We start from the raw sequence: 20,363 nt of genomic DNA on the forward strand, positions 1-20,363 counted from the left end.
ATCGCTGACTGGGGTAAAAATAATATGGTTGTCTTTAATGCATCTAAGACTCAGTTCTTACACCTATCAACCCGACAAAATCTTCCACAGGTATACCCATTAATGTTTAATAATATTCAGCTTAATCCTGCATCATCCTTGAACATGCTTGGGGTTTCATTTACTCAGGACTTATCTTGGAAAGACCATATTACATCTCTTGTAAAATCTGCTTCCAAGAGATTGGGTGTGCTAAGCTGACTCCGCTCTTTCTTTACCCCTGCACAATTGTTGACTCTATACAGAGGTTTTATCCGCCCCTGTGTGGAGTACAACTCTCATGTGTGGGGAGGCTCCCCACATACAGCTCTTCTCAATAGGGTGGAGTCAAAGGCTTTTCGTCTCATTAACTCTCCTCCTCTTACTGACTCTCTTCAACCTCTGTCTCTTCGCCGCACTGTTGCATCTTTATCTCTTTTCTATCGCTACTTTAATGATCACTGCTCCTCTGAACTGTCTGCTTGCATTCCTCCACCTCTACGACGGGCGCGTAGCACCCGTCTGGCAGCAAACTCTCATCCCTTTTCTGTCCAGCTCTCTAATGCAAGAGTTAACCGTTACTCCCAGTCTTTCATTTATGCAACAGGTCAGCTCTGGAACTGTCTCCCTCTATCTGTATTTCCTGCTGACTATGATCTCCAGTCTTTCAAACGCAGTGTGTCCAGGCATCTCCAAATGATCGGATCTTGAATTTGGCTCTCTATTGTATTTTGTTTTTCTCTTGGAGGGAACTGTTACTGCGGGCCATGGCCTTTGGGTCCTTCTTCCTCGCATAAAAAAAAGAAAAAAAAAAAAAATACTGTAGAACAACTGGAGAGATGGTGATGTATGATAAGCAACTGCAAAAATCTCTGGACACTCATCAAATTGGTGAAACCATTATTAGAACTTTTTTATCGCATCTCATAAATCCCTTTCACTAAGCTATCTACATCCATACTCTTTATATGACCATACAACTTAAGAAAACTCTCTTCTACCCTTGGATCGATTGATTTCCTTACTTCCTTACTCTATGTCCTTCACAAGTTTCTATCCAATCTACAAAACTCAAGTACTGTAGATCTATGCTGTATATTTTATGTTCCATTTTAACTGTAAAAGTGTACCACCTTTATTTCTAATAAGTCCAGCCTTCTCTGATTCCATATCTTTGTCAACATTGTAAGTCTCTGTTTTCTGACAGTTGGTTGTCCTAGTAAATCCAAAGAAAATTACAGAAATATTACGTACTACAACTCTATATCTATTTGAAAATCTGAATTTGCTAGTCTCCCATTTTGCAGTATCAATTATACAGAAAAAACTGTGATATTCTGGACAACATGGTCTCACTGATATTGAAGTCTGCCTAAACTGTGTTGAATGAGGAGTTACTGTACAAGGAAAAATATCAAATAAATGTTTATATACAATGGACATGGAAGACTACAGTGAGCAGAAACAGTTGTCTAAATTACCTCTACTACAGTGAGAGCCTAAATTTGTCTGTTAATCCTCTCAGTACAATGATATTTTTCTATTATATTATTGCTACAACCAAGTAATTTTCTCATCTTAAAAGAAACTCACTGGAGTGATTGGGTCAGAAACAATCAACCCTTGCACTTTTGGTATAGTGATGCAATATTTAAATTTTTCCTGCTAACAACAAATTTATCCAGCCTAGGAAAGAATTACTGTGGTGAAGACTTACATTCATCACTCAAAGAGATCTCCCAGAAGGTATGCAGCCCCTGTCAATATCAAGAATAAAATAAATAACATCATAGCTTTACACAGGACTTAATGCAAATCACTTCTTATCCCTTTGTTACAGGAGGCTTCCAGAAAACTTATAAGAAACACAGAGTAAAATTACAGTTTCTAGCAAAAATACAACAAAAGAGATATCATTATACTGAAGGTGTTCATTAACGTGCACTCTTCATGGTAAGCCGGTTGCCTTCAAATGACCTGTAGAACTTTGTATGCTCTTCAATTGGCAGGTATGCGGCCAACACTGCAGGGTCCTTCATCATGGCTTCTGTCCATTTGATCTGTCAATGCCAAAGGTATATATATATATATATATACTGTATATATATATATCCATCCATCCATCCATCATCCAATCCTACATTGCCCCATTATATATATATATATATATATATATATATATATATATCCATTCATCCATCCATCATCCAATCCTACGCTGCCCCAAGAGAAGCATAGAAGCCTGGGGCTAGGTAAGTTGGTCCTGATATTTAAGATGAGAGTGACAAGCATCACTCATCCCTGAGTGGCATTACATGTGCAACAAACCCCACCCACCCCTTGGATATACAACCTACACAGGTTCAATCTGATACGAGCCCCTTAAATATCCAGTAAACCATCAGGGGTGATAATTTGGTTATATGCTTACCACCCAGTGTAGTAACTGGCTTCCTGGTGTATAGGAAACCATTTGGCTTGTCACACAGTGTAGAGTCACCCATAGGCAGAAGGAAAATGTAAGAATGAAAGAAACAAAGACAGAAGAGGATGGATGGAAGAACGAAAAAGGCAGACACCTGAGAACAGCACTACATTGAGTGACTGGATGGTGAGTGCCCACGCCTACCACCATAAATTTAAATATATATACCTATACAGTACATATATATATATGTATAAATATACTGTATATATATATATATATATATATATATATATATATCCATCCATCATCCAATCCTACTTTGCCCCATGAGGAGCGTACGAGCCCGGGGCTAGGAAAGTTGGTCCTGGCATATAAGATATATATATATATATATATATACTGTATATATGTTTGGCCATGTGGAGAGGATGGAGGGTGAAAGACTGATGAAGAGAGTGTATGTGAGTGAGGTGGAGGGGGGAAGAGGGAGGGGGAGGCCGAGGATGAGATGGAGGGATGGGGTGGAGAGGTATATGAGAGAGGGGGGTGTGAGTTGGGAGCAGGGCAGTGAAATGGCGGGGGACAGGGTGACTTGGAGGCGATTTGTTTGTGGCCACCCAAAACGGGATTGAGGCGTCTGGCAATAGATAGATAGACAGATGTAGATTGAGTATATGCAAGGGAGTGGGTGACAATAAGAGGGCAAAAGAAGGAGTGTGTATTGTTGTGTACAAGAGATGGAAGGAGACTACAGTAAGCCCCCGCTTTTGGCGATCCAATTAGTCTGGCGAAACTACCGCCAAATGCGAATTTCGCCAAACACGAGTTCTTTTTACCATATAAATTGCCTATAAAGTGCCTCAATCAGTCTTTGGTCATTGCCAAAGTCCCCCTTTTGACCCCTAAAACACCATCTTTTGAGCTGAAATAAAATCTTTTGCCTTCACATATTAATACACATGTAGAAAACAGACCAATAAACAATAAATAAAGCTAATAAGACATGATATAAAGGTTGTAACTAACCGTAAATAGAGTGAAGATAGGCTTGCTTGGCTGGGGACGTCGGAGTGGCAGTGGGGGCAGCTTAGTTGCTACCACCACTTTCCTCATCACTCTCCCCCTCCTCCCCCATAACCCCCTTAGCAACCATTTGTCTCGCTTGATCATCCACTTCATCGAAGCCAGAAAAGTCAGCATCCAGCTTAAAGAGGGCAGCGAAGCTTGGCTGGGAAGGTTGGGGTGGCTGGGGAGGTTGGGATGGCTGGGGAGGTTGTGGCTGTTCTTGTGGCTGCTTTTGGGGCTGTTCTTGTGGCACATCGAGTGGGGGGGGGTTATCAATGATTTCACAGTTATCATCGTCTACGGGAATGGTGGCAATGACGTCTTGGATATTGCGTTGTCTGTCCAGATTCTCTAAGAAAAACTTTGTTATTTTTGCCTGCTTTGACATTTTCAATTTTTCTTGATATTGTTCTTGGAACACTTCAATCAGCTGGCCCAGAAAAACTTTGGTTTTGTTCTCTAAATCATCATCACCACGTACCAATGCACAGAGCTCCTCCCTCATTGTGTCACAAATGCCCAACGCTTGGGATAAGATACGTGTGGTGATTTGTGGTGGCTGGCTAGGAGGAGTTTCAGTTGTTTCCTGTTCCATTTCTTCGTCAGCTTCCATCATTTCCACAAGTGTTTGCTCCTTTTTTCCTGACCCCTTTTCTACCATCTCACACACACCTTCCCTGTCCACTGTCTCCATACCTGGTACCTGCTGAACAGCCTGGTTCAACGTGCGGCCACCAGGGGACCGCCAAGTTTGAATTCAAATCGCCAAGCGCGCATTCGGTGGTCTGTGGCCACCCTACCGCCAAAAGTGAGTTTCGCCAAGTTGAAATTCGCCAAACGAGGGGGCTTACTGTATAAGAGAGTATGGATCAGTTGGCTCAAGGATTGTGTGAGTAAGATTGAAAGTTGGACTACAAACACAGGCGATTATGTGTGTATATGCACCTACGCAAGATTGTGCAGAGTGAAAAAAAGAGTTCTGGACAAATGTGGAAGCGTGCATGGAAAAGTTTGAAATGAATGAAAGAGTGTTTCTGATTGGATATATGAATGGAAAAGTAGTGAATGTGAAGGTGGATGGAGTAGTGGGTGAGTGGGGTGTGCCTGCAGAAGTGGATGAGAATGACTGAGCTCTAGAGGACATTTGTGCCAGGAGGGGGTTGGTCATAGCCAATACCCTCTTCAGGCACAAAATAACCCACAGGTATATACAGCGAGTGATGAGAAAGGTGGGTGGTGAACTGAATGAAGGGAAGGTACTGATTGATTATGTGTGTGTGGATGATAGAATGAGAAGGTGTGTAATGGATGCAAGAGCATATAGAGGTTGGGGGAGTGGACTTTCTGACCAAGATGTGGTGGTGGTGAAAGTCAAGGCTAAAATGAAGTGGAGGAACAGAAGAACGGAAGGACAGGAGGAAGTGCTGTACTGCATACAAGGAGGGTGGAAAGGTTACAAGAGGATGAAAAAAACGCAGAACATATGAAAGAAGTGGAGGAGCGATTGGGTAAATATGATTTGGAGCAGATGAGGGACATGGAAGGTGTGTGCAAGATATGCATGGAAAAATCTGTGCAGCATGTGAGGTGGTGTGTGGAGTGAAGGGAAGACGAAATGGGGTACTGCACAAGGAACAGCATTGTGGAATGAAGAGGTGAGACTGGCTGTGGCACAAAAGAAGAAAACATATAGTGAGTGGATGAGAAACGGGTGTGGAGGACGAGGAGAGACAAAGGATAGAGTCATATGTAGAGTGGAAGAGAGAGGTGAAAAGATTAGAAAGAAGGAAGTGGATGAGGAATTTGAAGGGAATATGAGTGTAAAGTGGAGGGAATGTAAGAAATGTTCAGGAAAGAGGTACAGAAAGTTAGACAGGGTGATAAAGAAGTTAGCCGGGGAGTGAAAGATAAAAATGGTAGATTACTAGTGGAGAAGGGAGAAAAAGTGAGCAGATGAAGAGAACACTTTAAGGAATTGCTGAACACAGAGAATGAAAGTACTGTAATACAAGTATAAGTGGATGGGGAATGGCTGGGAGAAGGAGTGATGTGAGGATGGAAGCTGTGGAAGGAAATGAAGAAAGTCAAAATGGGGAAAGCCCCAGGAATTGATGGAGTGTGTGGTGAAATGTTGATGCATCGGGGGGAGAGAGTAATAGAATGGATGTGGAAGATGTGCAGATTGTCCTGGGAGGAAGGTAAAGTCCCGGAGGATTGGAAGTCAGGTATAATTATTCACCTGTACAAAGGAAAAGGGGAAAAAGAAGAGTGTGGTAATCATAGGGGCATTTGTCTTCTTAGTGTAACAGGAAAAATATATGGTATCATACTTATTGAGAGTTAGGGAAATAACAGAGGACTTTGTTGGATATGAAGAGGGAGGTTTAAGGAAGGGAAGAGGTTGTGTTGATTAGATATTCTTAGGTCTTTGGTGGACGAGTTTCCAGAGAATGGAGAGAACTTCTATGCGGCCTTTTTGGATTTGGAGAAAGCATATGACAGGGTGGATAGACATGGATTGTGGAAAGTATTAAGAATATATGTAGTTACTGAATGCAGTGAAGAGTATGTATGAGAGTGTTAAGGCTGCAATGTGTGTGGACAGTGCTCTGATTGAATTTTTTTATTTGAAAATTGGGTTGAAACAGGGATGTGTCATGTCTCCATGGTTGTTCAATCTGTATATGGATGGGGTTATAAAAAAGCAACAAGGCAGGGCAGTGGAGCAGCCCTAATGAGAGAGGGCAGATGATACCGTGTTGTTAAGTGAAGATGAAGGGGAGCTGAAAGGCTTGGTGAATGGGTTTGGGAGAATGTGTATGAAACAGAATCTAAAGGTGAATGTAGGGAAGAGTAAAGTTATGGTCTTCAAGAGAAATGAAGCCGCTGAATGTACAGTGATGCTGGATGAGAAGGAATGAAAAATATGAGTGCATAAACCCGTCACGTCCCGAGCTATTTCGCACCTCCGACACCCCCCAATCCCGAGGTATTTTCTTAAAAATTTTTTTTGGTTTAAACCTCCGCTTTTGGTGAGAAACATCGAAAATTCATAGAGAAATCACTCAGCTGAGGTTTAAAATACTCAGTCCAGGTAACAGTACCTCCTTACCTTACTGGGTTTTCTAACAGGCTGGCACCCAAGAAAACGAGTTCTGTGGGAGGGTAACTATTTCACACCACTCATAAACAGTATTTATTTATTTACTTGGTATGAATTTATATGTAGTACGAGAGTATATTGGTTTTCAAACAGTAATATAAGCATTATAAGCATTGTTTCACTCACTAACTCATCACCATACCTGACCTTGTTTTGCCACATTACCTGATCATCATTTCTGACTGTTCCTTCCTCTAATGCTATGTAAACTTTGTCCTCCACATTGTCATCAATTAGGGAATCACTTTGGCCCTGAATGTCTTTATTGGCCAGGTCACTGGTAACAGGTGAATTGCTGAGACAATGGCATGCAGGGGGGGGGGGGGAGGTTATGCAGTGTAAGGCATTGTCCCTGCTTGGCATCTTGTAGAGGAATAGAGGAAGGTGTCCCGTGTATACGTATGAAAAATCACGCGTGAAAATTGAAAATTGTGCACATTATGAACCTTGCAACTGCGCAATGTACCAGTACGTCGTCGGGACTGGCAAATGCAAAATGTTGCAATGTATCCATACGTCGACGGGACGCCTCGGGTTAAGTACTTGGGTAGTGTGATGAATAAGGATGGAAGTTTAGAGGGTGAAGTGCTTGAAAAGGTACAAATGGAAGAAAGGTTGCGGGTTCTTTGAAAGCAGTGATAAGAAACAGGGAAGTGGGCATGGAAGTGAAAAGTTACTGCATGACAGTATTGTGATACCAACTCTAACGTATGGAAGTGAAGCTTGGACCTTGCTAGAGGGACACAAGTCAAGAGTGAGAGCTGTGGAAATGAGTTACCTAAGAGGAGCATGTGGAGTCACATGGAGAGACAGACTGACCAATGAGGAAGTGAAGGAGTGTTGTGGTGTGGATGCGATAGGAAGAGTTAGGAGAAACACAATGGAGTGGTTTGGCCACGTAGAGAGGATGGAGGGCAAGAGACTGATGAGGAGAGTATATGTGAGGTGGAGAGGGGGAGAGGGAGGGGGGAGTGCGGTGGAGAGGGAGGGGGGAGGCCAAGGATGAGTTGGAGGGATGGAGTGGAGAGGTATATGAGAGAGGGGTGTGTGATCTGGGAGCAGGGCAGTGAAATGATGGGGGAAAAGGCAACACGGAGGTGATTTGTTTGTGGCAACCCCTTATGGGATTAAAGCATCTGGGGAGGGGGGGAGAGAGAGAGAGAGAGAGAGAGAAATCATGCAATATACAGTATTCAGCATTTCACAAGCTTTACACAAATACAGAATGTGTATACTGGGTGTATGCAAATACAGTACTCACTAGGTGAATTATACCAGAGCACCGAGCTTTTCTGTTTATTCCTCGAATCATTTTAAAGTCTAAGGAAAATACCTTGAGAAAGAGACAGAAGCTTAGTTTATTTATCTATCTATAGCCAGATGCCATAATCCTGTAAGGAGTGACTGTTTGTCTTTGAGTTGGTTGTTTTACAGGGCGGGACACTAACCCTCCCCAACCCACTTACTGACATGTATGGAACACGTATGAGTTGGTTATAAGGTTACCACCCAGAATGGTAAATGGTTTCCTGGCTTGCAGGAAACCATTAGGCTTGTCACTCAATGTAAAGCCACCTGAAATGGAAAGAGGGGTAATAAAAAGCGACAGGAAGGATGGGAGAAATAGGAAGATAGGAAGGCAGTCACAGTGCTCCAGTTTAATTTTTCCTGCCCAGTATTTTCATTATGCATAACACATAGCCCTGCATCTAAGTAACTGATGATCACAGACAATGGGAAAGATAAACTGATGAAAACTTTTTGCCTAGTGAAGTGCTATGCAAATACAGCAGCTATCAAACATCAGAGATTCAATTCCACAATCTAGATTACATCAACAGGTGACAAGAGAGTGATTACCCAGGCCGGAAAGCGGTCAGCCGGAAACAATCCATCACCCCCCACAACCAGATGACCTACTTCGAACCTTTCCGCAAACGGCCACAACATATAGTCCAGCATTCCTGAAAATAATACAATTTATCATCAGTATTACCATACTACCTTTTTTTACCCACATAATGATGGGATGATGCAGAACCCAGAAACAATGAATCATTTACAGTATATCTAAATGATACTTGAATTAGTAACACTAGAAGGTATTCAGTGAAATTTTTGTTATGGTGATTACTCTGACATAATTATGTGATACTAACCTACCTACTCATGCCCAACTTGCCTCAGAATTTGCTCTGTTTTTCACAAGAAAGACAGCTCACAATAAATGACCCAGACAGTGTTTCTGCAAATGAAGAACTTTCAAATTACAGCCATAGTGTACAAATATGTCATAACCTCCCATCATTTCATCCTGCATAGGTAGACAATACTCAGTGTGTATCAGAGATTTAGATGACTTTTGTCCTCTTGATCCTGTAACTGTGTCCTATAGTTCTGACCAGTCTCAGTGTGTGATGCTTGTAAGGGCCATTTCATGCCCAGTTCCTATGCAGTCTGGAGTTCCTCAGGGATTAGTTTTGAGTTCAACTAATTTTCTTTGTTCCCTGCACCTGTAGTCTTACATCTGTGCTGGAATCCCATGGTGTTACCTATCACTTCTAAACAGACAACATACAACATTACAAGGAAAGAACAACTGATAATATCAATAAGCTGATGAAATCTCAGGTTGGATGGCCACAAAAAAAAATATAAAAGTTAAATGACATTATAACTGATATTAACATTGTTCATGGAGCCTAATGAGGTAACCACAAACATAACATCAGGCATATTGATTTGGGGAAAATACAGCTCAGTCCTGTTAAGTCTGTCAATAATACTGAGGCATAATTGAACTCAAAACTGATCTTTAAAGAGCAAATGGGTTCTTTGGTGAAAACTTGCAGTTTTCTTATTTTAAATGTCTCCTGTAAAGCATATCACAGATTCTCATAGTTTTTTACAATGACTCATTCTAAAATTATTTTTCAAAATGACAACTGCAATTCTCTGTGGGTTGGTCTGCCAGATTACTTGCAGAAAAAAAGTTCAATCAGTTTTGAACAAGGCTGCTCGATTTAATCTGTTTGCCTTCCTCCAAGAATGCCTACTACTGTTCTCCATTCTTAACTAACTTACTCTAGCTTCCAAAAAATGCCAGGACTGAATCTGAAGCATGTTTAATGCCTTCAAACCTCTTATGTTCAATGAACCTAAGTATCTACTTGAAATTTTGTTTTCCTCTTGCTGCACATCCAGAGGTACTCTGTATAGTCATGATGAACCCTTTGTCTTGAAGAGGCCACAGCATTAGGAGAGGTTTCATTTTACTTAAGATTTCTTTTCCTGTACAGCACCCAGAGTACCTAATAATTTATCCTATCTGTGGAGTTATTTAAGTAACAACTCAAAGCGTTTCTTTCCTCAAAAAATTTTGATGTCAGTAGTACTGTGACTGATTATTACAAGGTTTAGTCAGTGCTACTATTCTGATGCAACACTACTTATGAATTGATAATCATGTTTTTATCTCCATGTTTTGAGGACTGGTAAATTCTTTTGAAAAACTGATGCTTTTGAGAATAAAAATTACAAAACAATTACTGTAACTAGAATGAACATTCTTTTGTTGTGATCTGCAATGACAATGCATTACACTGAAAAAGTTTAATTTAGCAGTACTGAGCCTTATCACACACTGTTCCTTTTTGTTTTCACAGTACTGATGTAATATATTGACTACAGTACTGATATAATATATTGTGACTATAGTACTGATGTAATATATTGTGACTATCCAGCTATCCATCCATTCATCATCCAACCTATTATTGCCCCACCAGGAGTATTGGGTCTAGGGCTAAACAACTCAGTCCTGATATTTAAGGTAAGAATGACCATGTGCCTGCCCATTAGTGGATTACATGAGAATTAATCCCTAACCATTCCCTGGAATGGGCCATATCCAGTTGAAGTGTTGCGACTTATTAGATCACCAGGTGTCTAAAAACTGTATGAGGATAATAGGGCTAATCCACTATGACAATGCACAACTCAAAGACCTCTTTTTGATCATCTTGCAGGCATTGTCCAAAGGGGGGAAAAAAAAAAGGAAAAAAATAAAAATAAATAAAAAATAAATAAATAAAAATGTTATACACTCAAAAGCTCCTGCATAAACATAAGCATTTATCATTCAGTTGTTGTTGTTACACATGAGTAGCCTCCATCTGTCTGATCGAGCAGACCCACCAACTTCACGCAACCAACTGTCCTTACACGGCTATCGTATGCAGTGAATTGATGTTCTCTTGCAGTACATAACACCCTGCCACAGTGAGACACAGGGAAGAGCAGGGAGCTTTGGTTCTGAGATGGACACCCCATTTGTCTCTCCACCCAGTCAGAAGGGGTACCATACACCAATTACTGTATTTGGTTATATGGTTACCAACCACCACTGTAAATGGTTAACTGGGTTACAGGGAACCATTAGGCTTGTCACTACATGTACAGACACTTAAAGTAAAAAGAAGTGTATTTAAAAGTGACGAGAAGGACAGGAGAAATAGACAGAGAATGAGGAAGTGGATGTGATAGAAAGTGTTAAAGGAAATACACTGAGGTGGTTTGGCCATGTGGAGAGGATGGAGAGTGAGAGACTTATGTGGAGAGTGTATGTGAGTGAGGCGGAAGAGGGAGAGGGAGGGGGAGACCAAGGATTAGATGGAGGGATGGAGTGGAGAGCTATGTCAGAGAGGGGGGTGTGAGCTTGGGGCGGGCAATGGAACAGCGGGGGACAGGGTGATGTGGATGCGCTTTGTTGTGGCCAACCCTTGCAGGATTAAAGAGTCTGGCGAGAGACAAATAGATGGGAGGGCAGAAACAGAGAAGGAATGATAAAGTTGAAGGATGAGGTAGGTAGCATTACATCAAGTGAATGGATGATGGTCGCCATCATCTAACACCATCACACAGTTCTGAATCTATACTGAAAACTGTCTAAATATATACTGTACTGCATCATGTGTATATATAGATAGATAGATAGATAGATAGAAAGATATATATATATATATATATATATATATATATATATATATATATAGAACCATATCCTGTAATGACAGCAACAGTAGTTCTAAGTGTGGTTTCAGTCATTATAATCCTCTACCTGCTGTTTGGCTGATTATGTTAAGTGTTACTGTGAAAATCACATTGTTGCTATTGTTGTTGTTGAGCAACCCTGATCTGTTAAGTGTTACTGTGAAAATCACATTGTTGTCATTGTTACTGTTGTTGCTGTTGCTGTTGAGTACCTCTGATCCGTTTGGTCAAGCAGACCCACCAACTGCAGGCAAGAGTGCACTCCTGTACGGCCATCCCATGCAATAAACTCATGTTCCCTTGCGGTAAACGGTACCTCACCATAGTGTTACGTCCCCACCCCACACTGCCACAGGCTCCAACAGCAGTAGGACAGTATAGGAAGGATGTTGCCCAGTGAGTTGTTCTTCCTATGGTTAGCCTTTCGGTGTACAGCACACAAGATCAGCTGAGGCGAAAATAAATACTGGCTTCTTAAAGTTCACTGTCTTTATTTTCCAAATAAGTCCACTTAATGCTTTCCAACTTCACTAACAGCACTGTACTGACACAGCACTACACTCAAATTGAACTGAAAACCAACTGAACTTCACTTAAACTGAACTGAGAACCAACTAAACTTCCTGAAGTCTCCTTTCCATCCTTATATAGTCTTACATTACTCAAGAAACTTCTGGCACAAACTCAACGGGGCAAAAGCTAACAGGTACCAACTAGGATATATCAAAACATGCCAGACTTTTCTTACATTACATAACACTGTAAATTATTTAGCATACAAACTTAAACTGAATTACACAATTCAACAATCACATAAATAAAACATCAAAGAAAAAGAGCACAAAAATTAATGCATAACTTACAAAACAACTATGCTCACAAACAGCAGGCAAACTGGCAATTCTGACTCATACCGAAACCTACGTTAAATATCGGGAAATGTCGAGAATTCTCTAGCAATATCTAACTGGCAAATCTCGCTTCTTAACACTACCCCCTCCCTAGTTCTTTGTCGTCCCAACAAAACTACACAGTATATACAAACATAAATCTTAATCCTAATGAAACATCTAACAATACACAAAATAATCCTTCAACTTATCAGGTCTTCTTTGCCGCTTCCGATGACGTCCTTGGTCCTCCACACAGTCCACTCTTCTTGGAAGGTCTTGGTCCTCTTCTTGATTCACTTCGTCTCTTGGGAAACTGTCACCAACCTCTTGCACTTCAGTTCCTTGGTCCTCCTCAACATCCTTGGCTGCTGGAGAGCACGATTCCCCAGAGATGTCCCAGCTGTACTGTCCTGGCCCATGGTACTGCCACAGACAGTTCACATGTACCATCTTTGGGTGAGACTTCCTGCCTCCTTGAATTCAGTATGTTACGTCTGATAGGCGGTCCGACACAGTGTAATGCCCGTCCCATGGGCTCTGCAGCTTCGGTGACTGTCCCTTCTTTCGCTGAGGATTGTATAGCCAAACTTGATCACCATCCTGGAGGCTCACCTCACTTGCCTTGGCATCATACATGCACTTCATCACCTCTCCTGAAAACTTGAGGGCTCCTCGCACTTGATGATGTACCTCAGACAGCCTTTCCTGATGGTGCTTCGCATAGCTGGAGGTATCTGTAGGCAGCTCTTCACCAGGTGGTCTTCCCACTAACAAGTCAACAGGTAAGAGTAGCTTGTGGCCCAACATCAGTTTTGCAGGTGTGTAGCCAATAGACTCACGGGATGCAGACCGATGTGCCATCAACAACGCAGGTAGTTTCTGGTCCCATTCTGTTTGTCCCTCAATGCAGTACTTGGCCAGTTCTTGTCCCAGGGTCCAATTGAATTTCTCCACCATCCCCTCTGACTGTGGCCTTAGAGGAGGTTGTCCTGGTCTTCTTGATACCCAATAATTTGCAGCACTCACGGACCACAGCAGACTCAAAGTTTCTACTCTAGTCTGAATGTAGCTCTTGTGGCATCCCAAAAAGACAGAAGTGGTCAACCAACACCTGAGCAACAGTCGCAGCCTCTTGATCAAGGATAGCATAGGCTTCTGGCCACTTTGTGAAGTAGTCCATGGCGACATATATAAACCGGTTTCCTCTTTCAGTGAGCGGCAAAGGTCCAGCAATGTCCACCACGACTCCTTCCACCGGTGCACCCACTTGGTACAGCTGGAGAGGGGCGCAACCATTATTTCTTGGGTCCCTTCTTGGCACAGCATACATCACAGGCCCGACACCACTCTTCAACATCCTGACGCATGCCAACCCAGTAGAACCTGTGTCACAGCCGGCTTAGAGTTGTCTTCACTCCCAGATGTCCACTAGTGTTCTGGTTATGGGACTCATCCATGATCTTAGACCTCATTTTCTTTGGAATCACCAACTGCCAATACTTGCTGAGGCCATCGGGTGTCTCCCACTGAAGCTTCAGTAGTCCGTTGTTCAAACAAAGACGGTCCCAATGACTCAAGTAGCTCTTGGTTGCAGGGCTTAACCTGGACTCTTCTTCCCAAGATGGTTGCACTGTACTCCACTGCAGTCTTCCTAGCACTGGTTGCAAATCTGCATCCTCTCCTCTACTGACATCTGGCCCAGAATTTCCATTGCAGCACCCTTGAGGCTAGTAGCAAGCTGCACTGACCTCTGCCTATCATCCCAACCACTCTGATCCACAGGTAACTTGAACTGCACATGGTAAGCTTCCCAAGATACTCTACCATCAAATTCCTGAGGTTTCTTTTTAATTGGACCCCCATTAGAGCCATGCACTTCACTGGTTTGGGGCCTAAAAACTGGGGCATCATAATCAAGGCCAAGACTTAAAACTTCTGCATTCTGATTATCCAACCCTGTAATGCTACTTTTAGATGCCTGGGATCCATCAAGATTTACCATACACTGTCCTTTCCTTTCATATGCCCCCTGTACACTAACCTGAGGCTCAGCAGTTCAATACTACTCAACAGCCTCAATTTTCTCACTAATTATCTTCACATGGTCAACTACATGTTCCAAAAGGGTTATCTACATGCTGTCTGCACTCTATCACTATTCCCTCACTAACTTTCAGCTGGTTGTCCACATACTGTTTGAACTCCATCACTACTCCCTCATTAATTGTCTTCAACAGGTCATCAACATGCTGTTTACACTCCATCACATTATTGCTTACCTCATACTTCTGCTGCTCTAGCTTGGCATCTACTTCCTCCATAAGCTGTTGCTGTTCTTCCTTCATTTCCCCCATGAATGCATCTAGTTGTCCTTGCACCCTCAGTTGTACTTCCCTCTGTTGCTCCTGTGATGCCTCTTGAAATTGTTCATATCATTCTTTTTGTTCTTCATGTTGTGCCTCTAGTTGTTCACTCTGCACTTGCAGCTGGACACTTTGTGCTTGTAATTGGACACTTTGTGCTTGTAACTGTTCTCTGAGTTCTTTCTTCTCTGCCTGTAACTGTTCTTTCAGTTCTTTCCTGAGCTCCTTCTGTCCTTCATTCTGTGCCTGTATATGTGCTTGGAGTTCTTCCTTTGATGCTTGTAATAACTTCATAATTGCTGCCAATGACACCTCATCCTCCTGTCCAGCTCGGAATATTGTCTGCACACCTCCTTGCTCCATGTTGAAGATTAGACTTACTGCAGCACTTAATCCACACTCCTGACACCACTGTTACGTCCCCACCCCACACTGCCACAGGCTCCAACAGCAGTAGTACAGTATAGGAAGGATGTTGCCCAGTGAGTTGTTCTTCCTATGGTCAGCCTTTCGGTGTACAGCACACAAGATCAGCTGAGGCGAAAATAAATACTGGCTTCTTAAAGTTCACTGTCTCTATTTTCCAAATAAGTCCAATTAATGCTTTCCAGCTTCACTAACAACACTGCACTGACACTGCACTACACTCAAACTGAACTGCAAACCAACTGAACTTCACTCAAACTGAAATGAAAACCAACTAAACTTCCTGGAATCTTCTTTTCATCCTTATATAGCATTATATTATTCGAAAAACTTCTGGCACAAACTCGACGGGGCAAAAGCTAACAGTCACCAACTAGGAGATATCAAAACATGCCAGACTTTTCTTACATTACATAACACTGTAAGTTAATTAGCATACTGTACAAACTTAAACAGAATCACATAATTCAACAAACAATTACAAAAATAAAACATCATAGAAAAAGAGCACAAAAATTAATGCATAACTTACAAAACAACTACGCTCACAAACAGCAGGAAAACTGGCAACTCTGACTTGTATTGAAACCTACGGGAAATATTGGGAAACGCCAAGAATTCTCTAGCAATACCTAACTGGCAAATCTCACTTCTTAACAATTGCATGGCTGGGAGAAGAGTGTAGAGGTTTGGTTCCCAAATGGACATTGCATTTGCATCTCGTAACCCAGATAACAGGGGCACCATAGTAGGCTCCACATCACCCCATTAACTGATTTATATAGCTACCACTCAACGCAAGGTGATTAATTTATTTAAAAAGCTTACAAACTGGTCAAATGGTTTAGTATGGTCTAGTAGTGTTAACCCCTTCCATCCAACGACAATCTTCATTTTATTCTTGCAACCTCCAGATAATTTTATTCAGCATTGGAATGGCTTTTTGAACTGAAGAGATCAGATATAGCAATCACTTACCTCTTAACTGCACAAGTTCCCCCTTAAGCTAAACAGAATCGTCAAGTGGGAACAAGAGTAATTCAATCAAATAAATCATCTGACTGAAAGGGTTATGGTGTATGGTAATTCCAGATGACAGTCATGTGATATGTGTAGGCTTGAATCTCAAAGAGGCCTGGAGGCTTTATCTGTGTCAAAAGTTACAGGAGAGCAGTGCAAGCTTACTTTGCTGTTGCTGTTCGTCTATTTGGATAAAACTTTGAATTAATCATGGCTACACTCATCGCAACCAATCTTCAATGTCCATCTTCACTCCTAACCTCCTTCCTAGCATGTCCTACTGCCAATTACTATCCCGGACCATCTGACTCACTCCTCTCCACTCACCCCACCAATTCTGCTCAGATACAGGAAGTATCATAAAAAAAAGACTGCTTGTTACTGGCCAGCCTTCCTCTTTGCATACTGGCAGTATGGGCTTGGCACAGTAGTTGCTTCAAAGTAAGCATGGAAAGGGTATACATGTACCACAATTTCATGACACCTGTACTTCTGTTTACCCTAATACATAGTTTGCACCACTATAATGTATTCTTCAACATCATTTATAATTTTTCCATTACTGTACACTAAATGTATACAATTTTCATCATTCTCTCCCTGTGTTCATCCTGTCACGGACCTTAATTACAGAAGAAATGGGATGCTGGAGAGAGATGCCTTCACATGGCGGTACTGATATAACCAAACTACTCAGTTATGCAAACAACCCTTACCTTTTTCTACCTATACTCTGACAGCACGACAGTAGACTGCAAGTGAATGGGCACTTCTTTGCACCACAATAATGTATTCTTCAGCATCATTTATAATTTTTCCATCACTGTACACTAACTGTATACAATTTTCATCATTCTGTCCCTACGTCCATCCTGTCATGGACCTTAATTACAGCAGAAATGGGATGCTGGAGAGAGACGCCTTCACATGGTGGTACTGATATAACCAAGTTGCTCAGTTATGCAAACACCCCTTACCTTTTTCTACCTATACTCTGAGAGCAAGACGGTAGACTGCAAATGAAGGGCCACTTCAGTCTGCAATTCAAATGAGCATAGGGCTACAACAAGAACAAAAAAATAGAATAATGAACAAAATACTGCTAATCTTGAAGAATGTTTGACAGCACTAGTCTCAACAATGGGAGCTTTCAGGAGTACACTAAATTTATTATAAACAGTAACATCTAGTACCCTAATACCCCCTTCTGGTGTAGCTCAGACCTGCCTGCTGTAATCCAGGGTATTAAAGCTTGGTGGGTCACCAATCTAATCCTTGGTGGCATGCATACATTAACAAAAACCTCCAGTCACCTCTTAAGGATCTGAATCAATGTGCCTGCCATCACTCTGACTAGTGCCGAAGTCCAATACATCATCTGGAATTATACTGGTATACTGTAACATTTACTCCTTCCCGTCAGCGGTGCTTGTAAAAAATTGCTGTGGTGCATGACTTTAGCTGAAGTGCTGTGCAAACAGTCGTGCAGAGATGTTTTACTACTACTGTTCGTAGCAAAGTTACTAATCATCGTACGGAGCTCAATTTGGTCTTGTTTTGAAGCTTAGCAATTGTACTTTATCACAGTATGTTCAGAAAGGTAATATATGCAAAAATAAAATAAAAAAAGGCAAGAAGAATTTAGCCATTCAGATAATGGCCAAAGCCGTCATCTGAATATCTGAGCCTCAGAGGCCAATGACAGCTTTGGTCATCATCGGTAGGTGAAAAGGTTAACTACTTCACCTCAAGCCTTCTGTTTATTTATGCTATCTCCAAACAGAATTATTCAGCTAAATGGAGACTTTTTAAATAGGAGGGGTCAGGCATATTTTCATTAATGCCTTCACAACTATGGTGCTGATATATGAGTATGTTCTCATGTACAAAAAATTGTCTGGTAGCAGCATGCATAAAATATACATTAATTCCTTAGGCAGAAGGGGTTAATTATTAAAATTAAAGAAAGAAGCCAGTAACTCACCTGGCTTGTCACCACCAAAGAATGTGGTGTCTCGCTGCTCCAGTTCCTTCTCATAAACATCAAGTGAATTTTGCAACTCTGCAATTGCAGCTGCCTCCTTCTTTTCATCACCTTTGGAGAAGAGTATCTTGTGCAAAGCATAACTCCCCTATAAAAGCATAAAACAGTCTCATGAAGATAGTCAATTTATTCACACTTAACAAAACTGAGTTATGTCTCCAACTTGAATACTGTACCATGACTTGGTGATATGATATTGACAGTTATATAAGGGCCAAGAACATTACCAACTCTCAAATATAGAAATCCAATTTCCAGAAAAAACTTCGCTTTCCTAAACACCTTATATGTTAATCTCACATGTCCTCACACAGCCAAAGTGTATTCAAAGACAGTCTTGCGGACATGTACTGTATTAGATAATAAATTCCTGGCAGATGCTGAGCATACTCCAATGCATTTACTATTAATGGTATTACAAGCTATACTGTATATTATGCCTAAATGATAATCTCATAGTTACTATTATAAGTCTATATTCCTAAATCTTCAGTTCTCTGTAAAGCCTTTGGACCCAACCATTTTGAATTTGAGAATTTGTACTAAAAAAAAAAAAAAAAAAAAAAAAAAAAAAAACTTTAGCCAATGTCTTTGCTGCAGTAATACCAACTTATCAGGTATCAAGGAGGTGAGGAATCTTTACCAGGAAATTTTAAACTGGCTATAGTACTGTGCAGTTACTAATACGAAGTGCATTAATGTACAGTGAACGCTAATTTCATTGCACTTAAAATATCAGCATCATAAGATCACAAATGATAGCAAAAATCTGTAAACTGGTTGACTGTCATGTTTGGTGACCACGTACATCATCTAAGGATTGCCTATATAGCCGGTACTACTGTAGACATTAAATATAATGACTTGTTTACTACAGTAAATAACAAGACAGTAAAAGGTGACTTTTGAAACCCACTAATGCGATATATTCAACCCAAGAAACTCAAAAATAAAAGTATTACATAAGAGTTTCAGATATGTTGTAATGATATTAGAGTACTGTACTGTCTGCAACTATACCTTCATCATGAATCGTGTGCAAATCAAGGAAGGAAGTGCTCTCATTTCAAATCACCATCATCATAATCATCCTGACCCTTTTTCCACACCTAAGGATAGGCAAATGTAGGATCCAGAAACAGAGGAATTGAAAATATGGGTATGAGAGTACTTTCAACAGTATATCAAGTGAACCACAAATCATTTAAACCCCAAAATCCTGGAAATAACCAAAACCTTAGACAAGCAATGTGCCAACAAGAAAAAGTACAAATGTATTAATATATCAACTCCCTGAAAACATATCCTTCTTATCTATGTATTTATTTTTTTTTGGCCCTAGACAATTTTAATAAATTTTGGAATGGTTTCCTATTCTGAAGAGGTTTGTTAAAGCTACTGCTTCAAGCTGAATATCATTACAAGGAGAGTAGAGAATGAATTTAAAATGATATCCCCACACTCAAATGATTAACAGCATAGTCAGTTTTAATAAATTTTGGAATGGTTTCCTGTTCTGAAAAGGTTTGTTAAAGTTACTGTTTTAAGCTGAATATAATTAGAAGGAGAGTAGGGAATGAAATTTAAAAAATATCCCCACATTCAACTAATTAACAGCATACCAAATGGGCCTTACAATCACTTACACATCATTCAGATCCTTGTAATTATAGAAAGGATCAGATGGGTTGAGGGGAGAATGAGTATATGAGACAGTCACACCATGTACTGTACAGTGACCTCTTGGTTTGCATCTGTTCTTTTCACACAAAATGCACTGAACATGGTAACACAGTAAAAACCTCAACCAAAATACAGTCTGCACAGTCCTGTTCATGGTCTGCACACACCCACTGGCAGACAAATCATACTTCTATCATCTAAAAGGATA

General features: G+C 41.0%; 1 protein-coding gene across 1 annotated transcript in view; it reads right to left on the reverse strand.

Annotated features, from left to right (window-relative positions):
* Positions 1–1,457: 1,457 nt before the first annotated feature.
* The window catches only part of LOC145397747 (pyrimidodiazepine synthase-like), a 42,825-nt gene continuing 23,919 nt past the window's right edge, over positions 1,458–20,363 (reverse strand). The window contains exons 5-7 of the mRNA XM_080270769.1: positions 18,413–18,560; positions 8,535–8,638; positions 1,458–2,078 (exon numbers count right to left, since the gene is read on the reverse strand). Of these exons, the coding sequence (XP_080126895.1) occupies positions 1,953–2,078; positions 8,535–8,638; positions 18,413–18,560 (378 nt within the window). The 3' untranslated portion in view covers positions 1,458–1,952. The remainder of the gene's footprint in view (positions 2,079–8,534; positions 8,639–18,412; positions 18,561–20,363) is intronic.

The sequence above is a fragment of the Coenobita brevimanus genome, chromosome 43 (assembly GCF_032717465.1).
Source record: "Coenobita brevimanus isolate Jiangsu-jjx chromosome 43, ASM3271746v2, whole genome shotgun sequence".
Classification (NCBI taxonomy): Eukaryota; Metazoa; Arthropoda; class Malacostraca; order Decapoda; family Coenobitidae; genus Coenobita; species Coenobita brevimanus.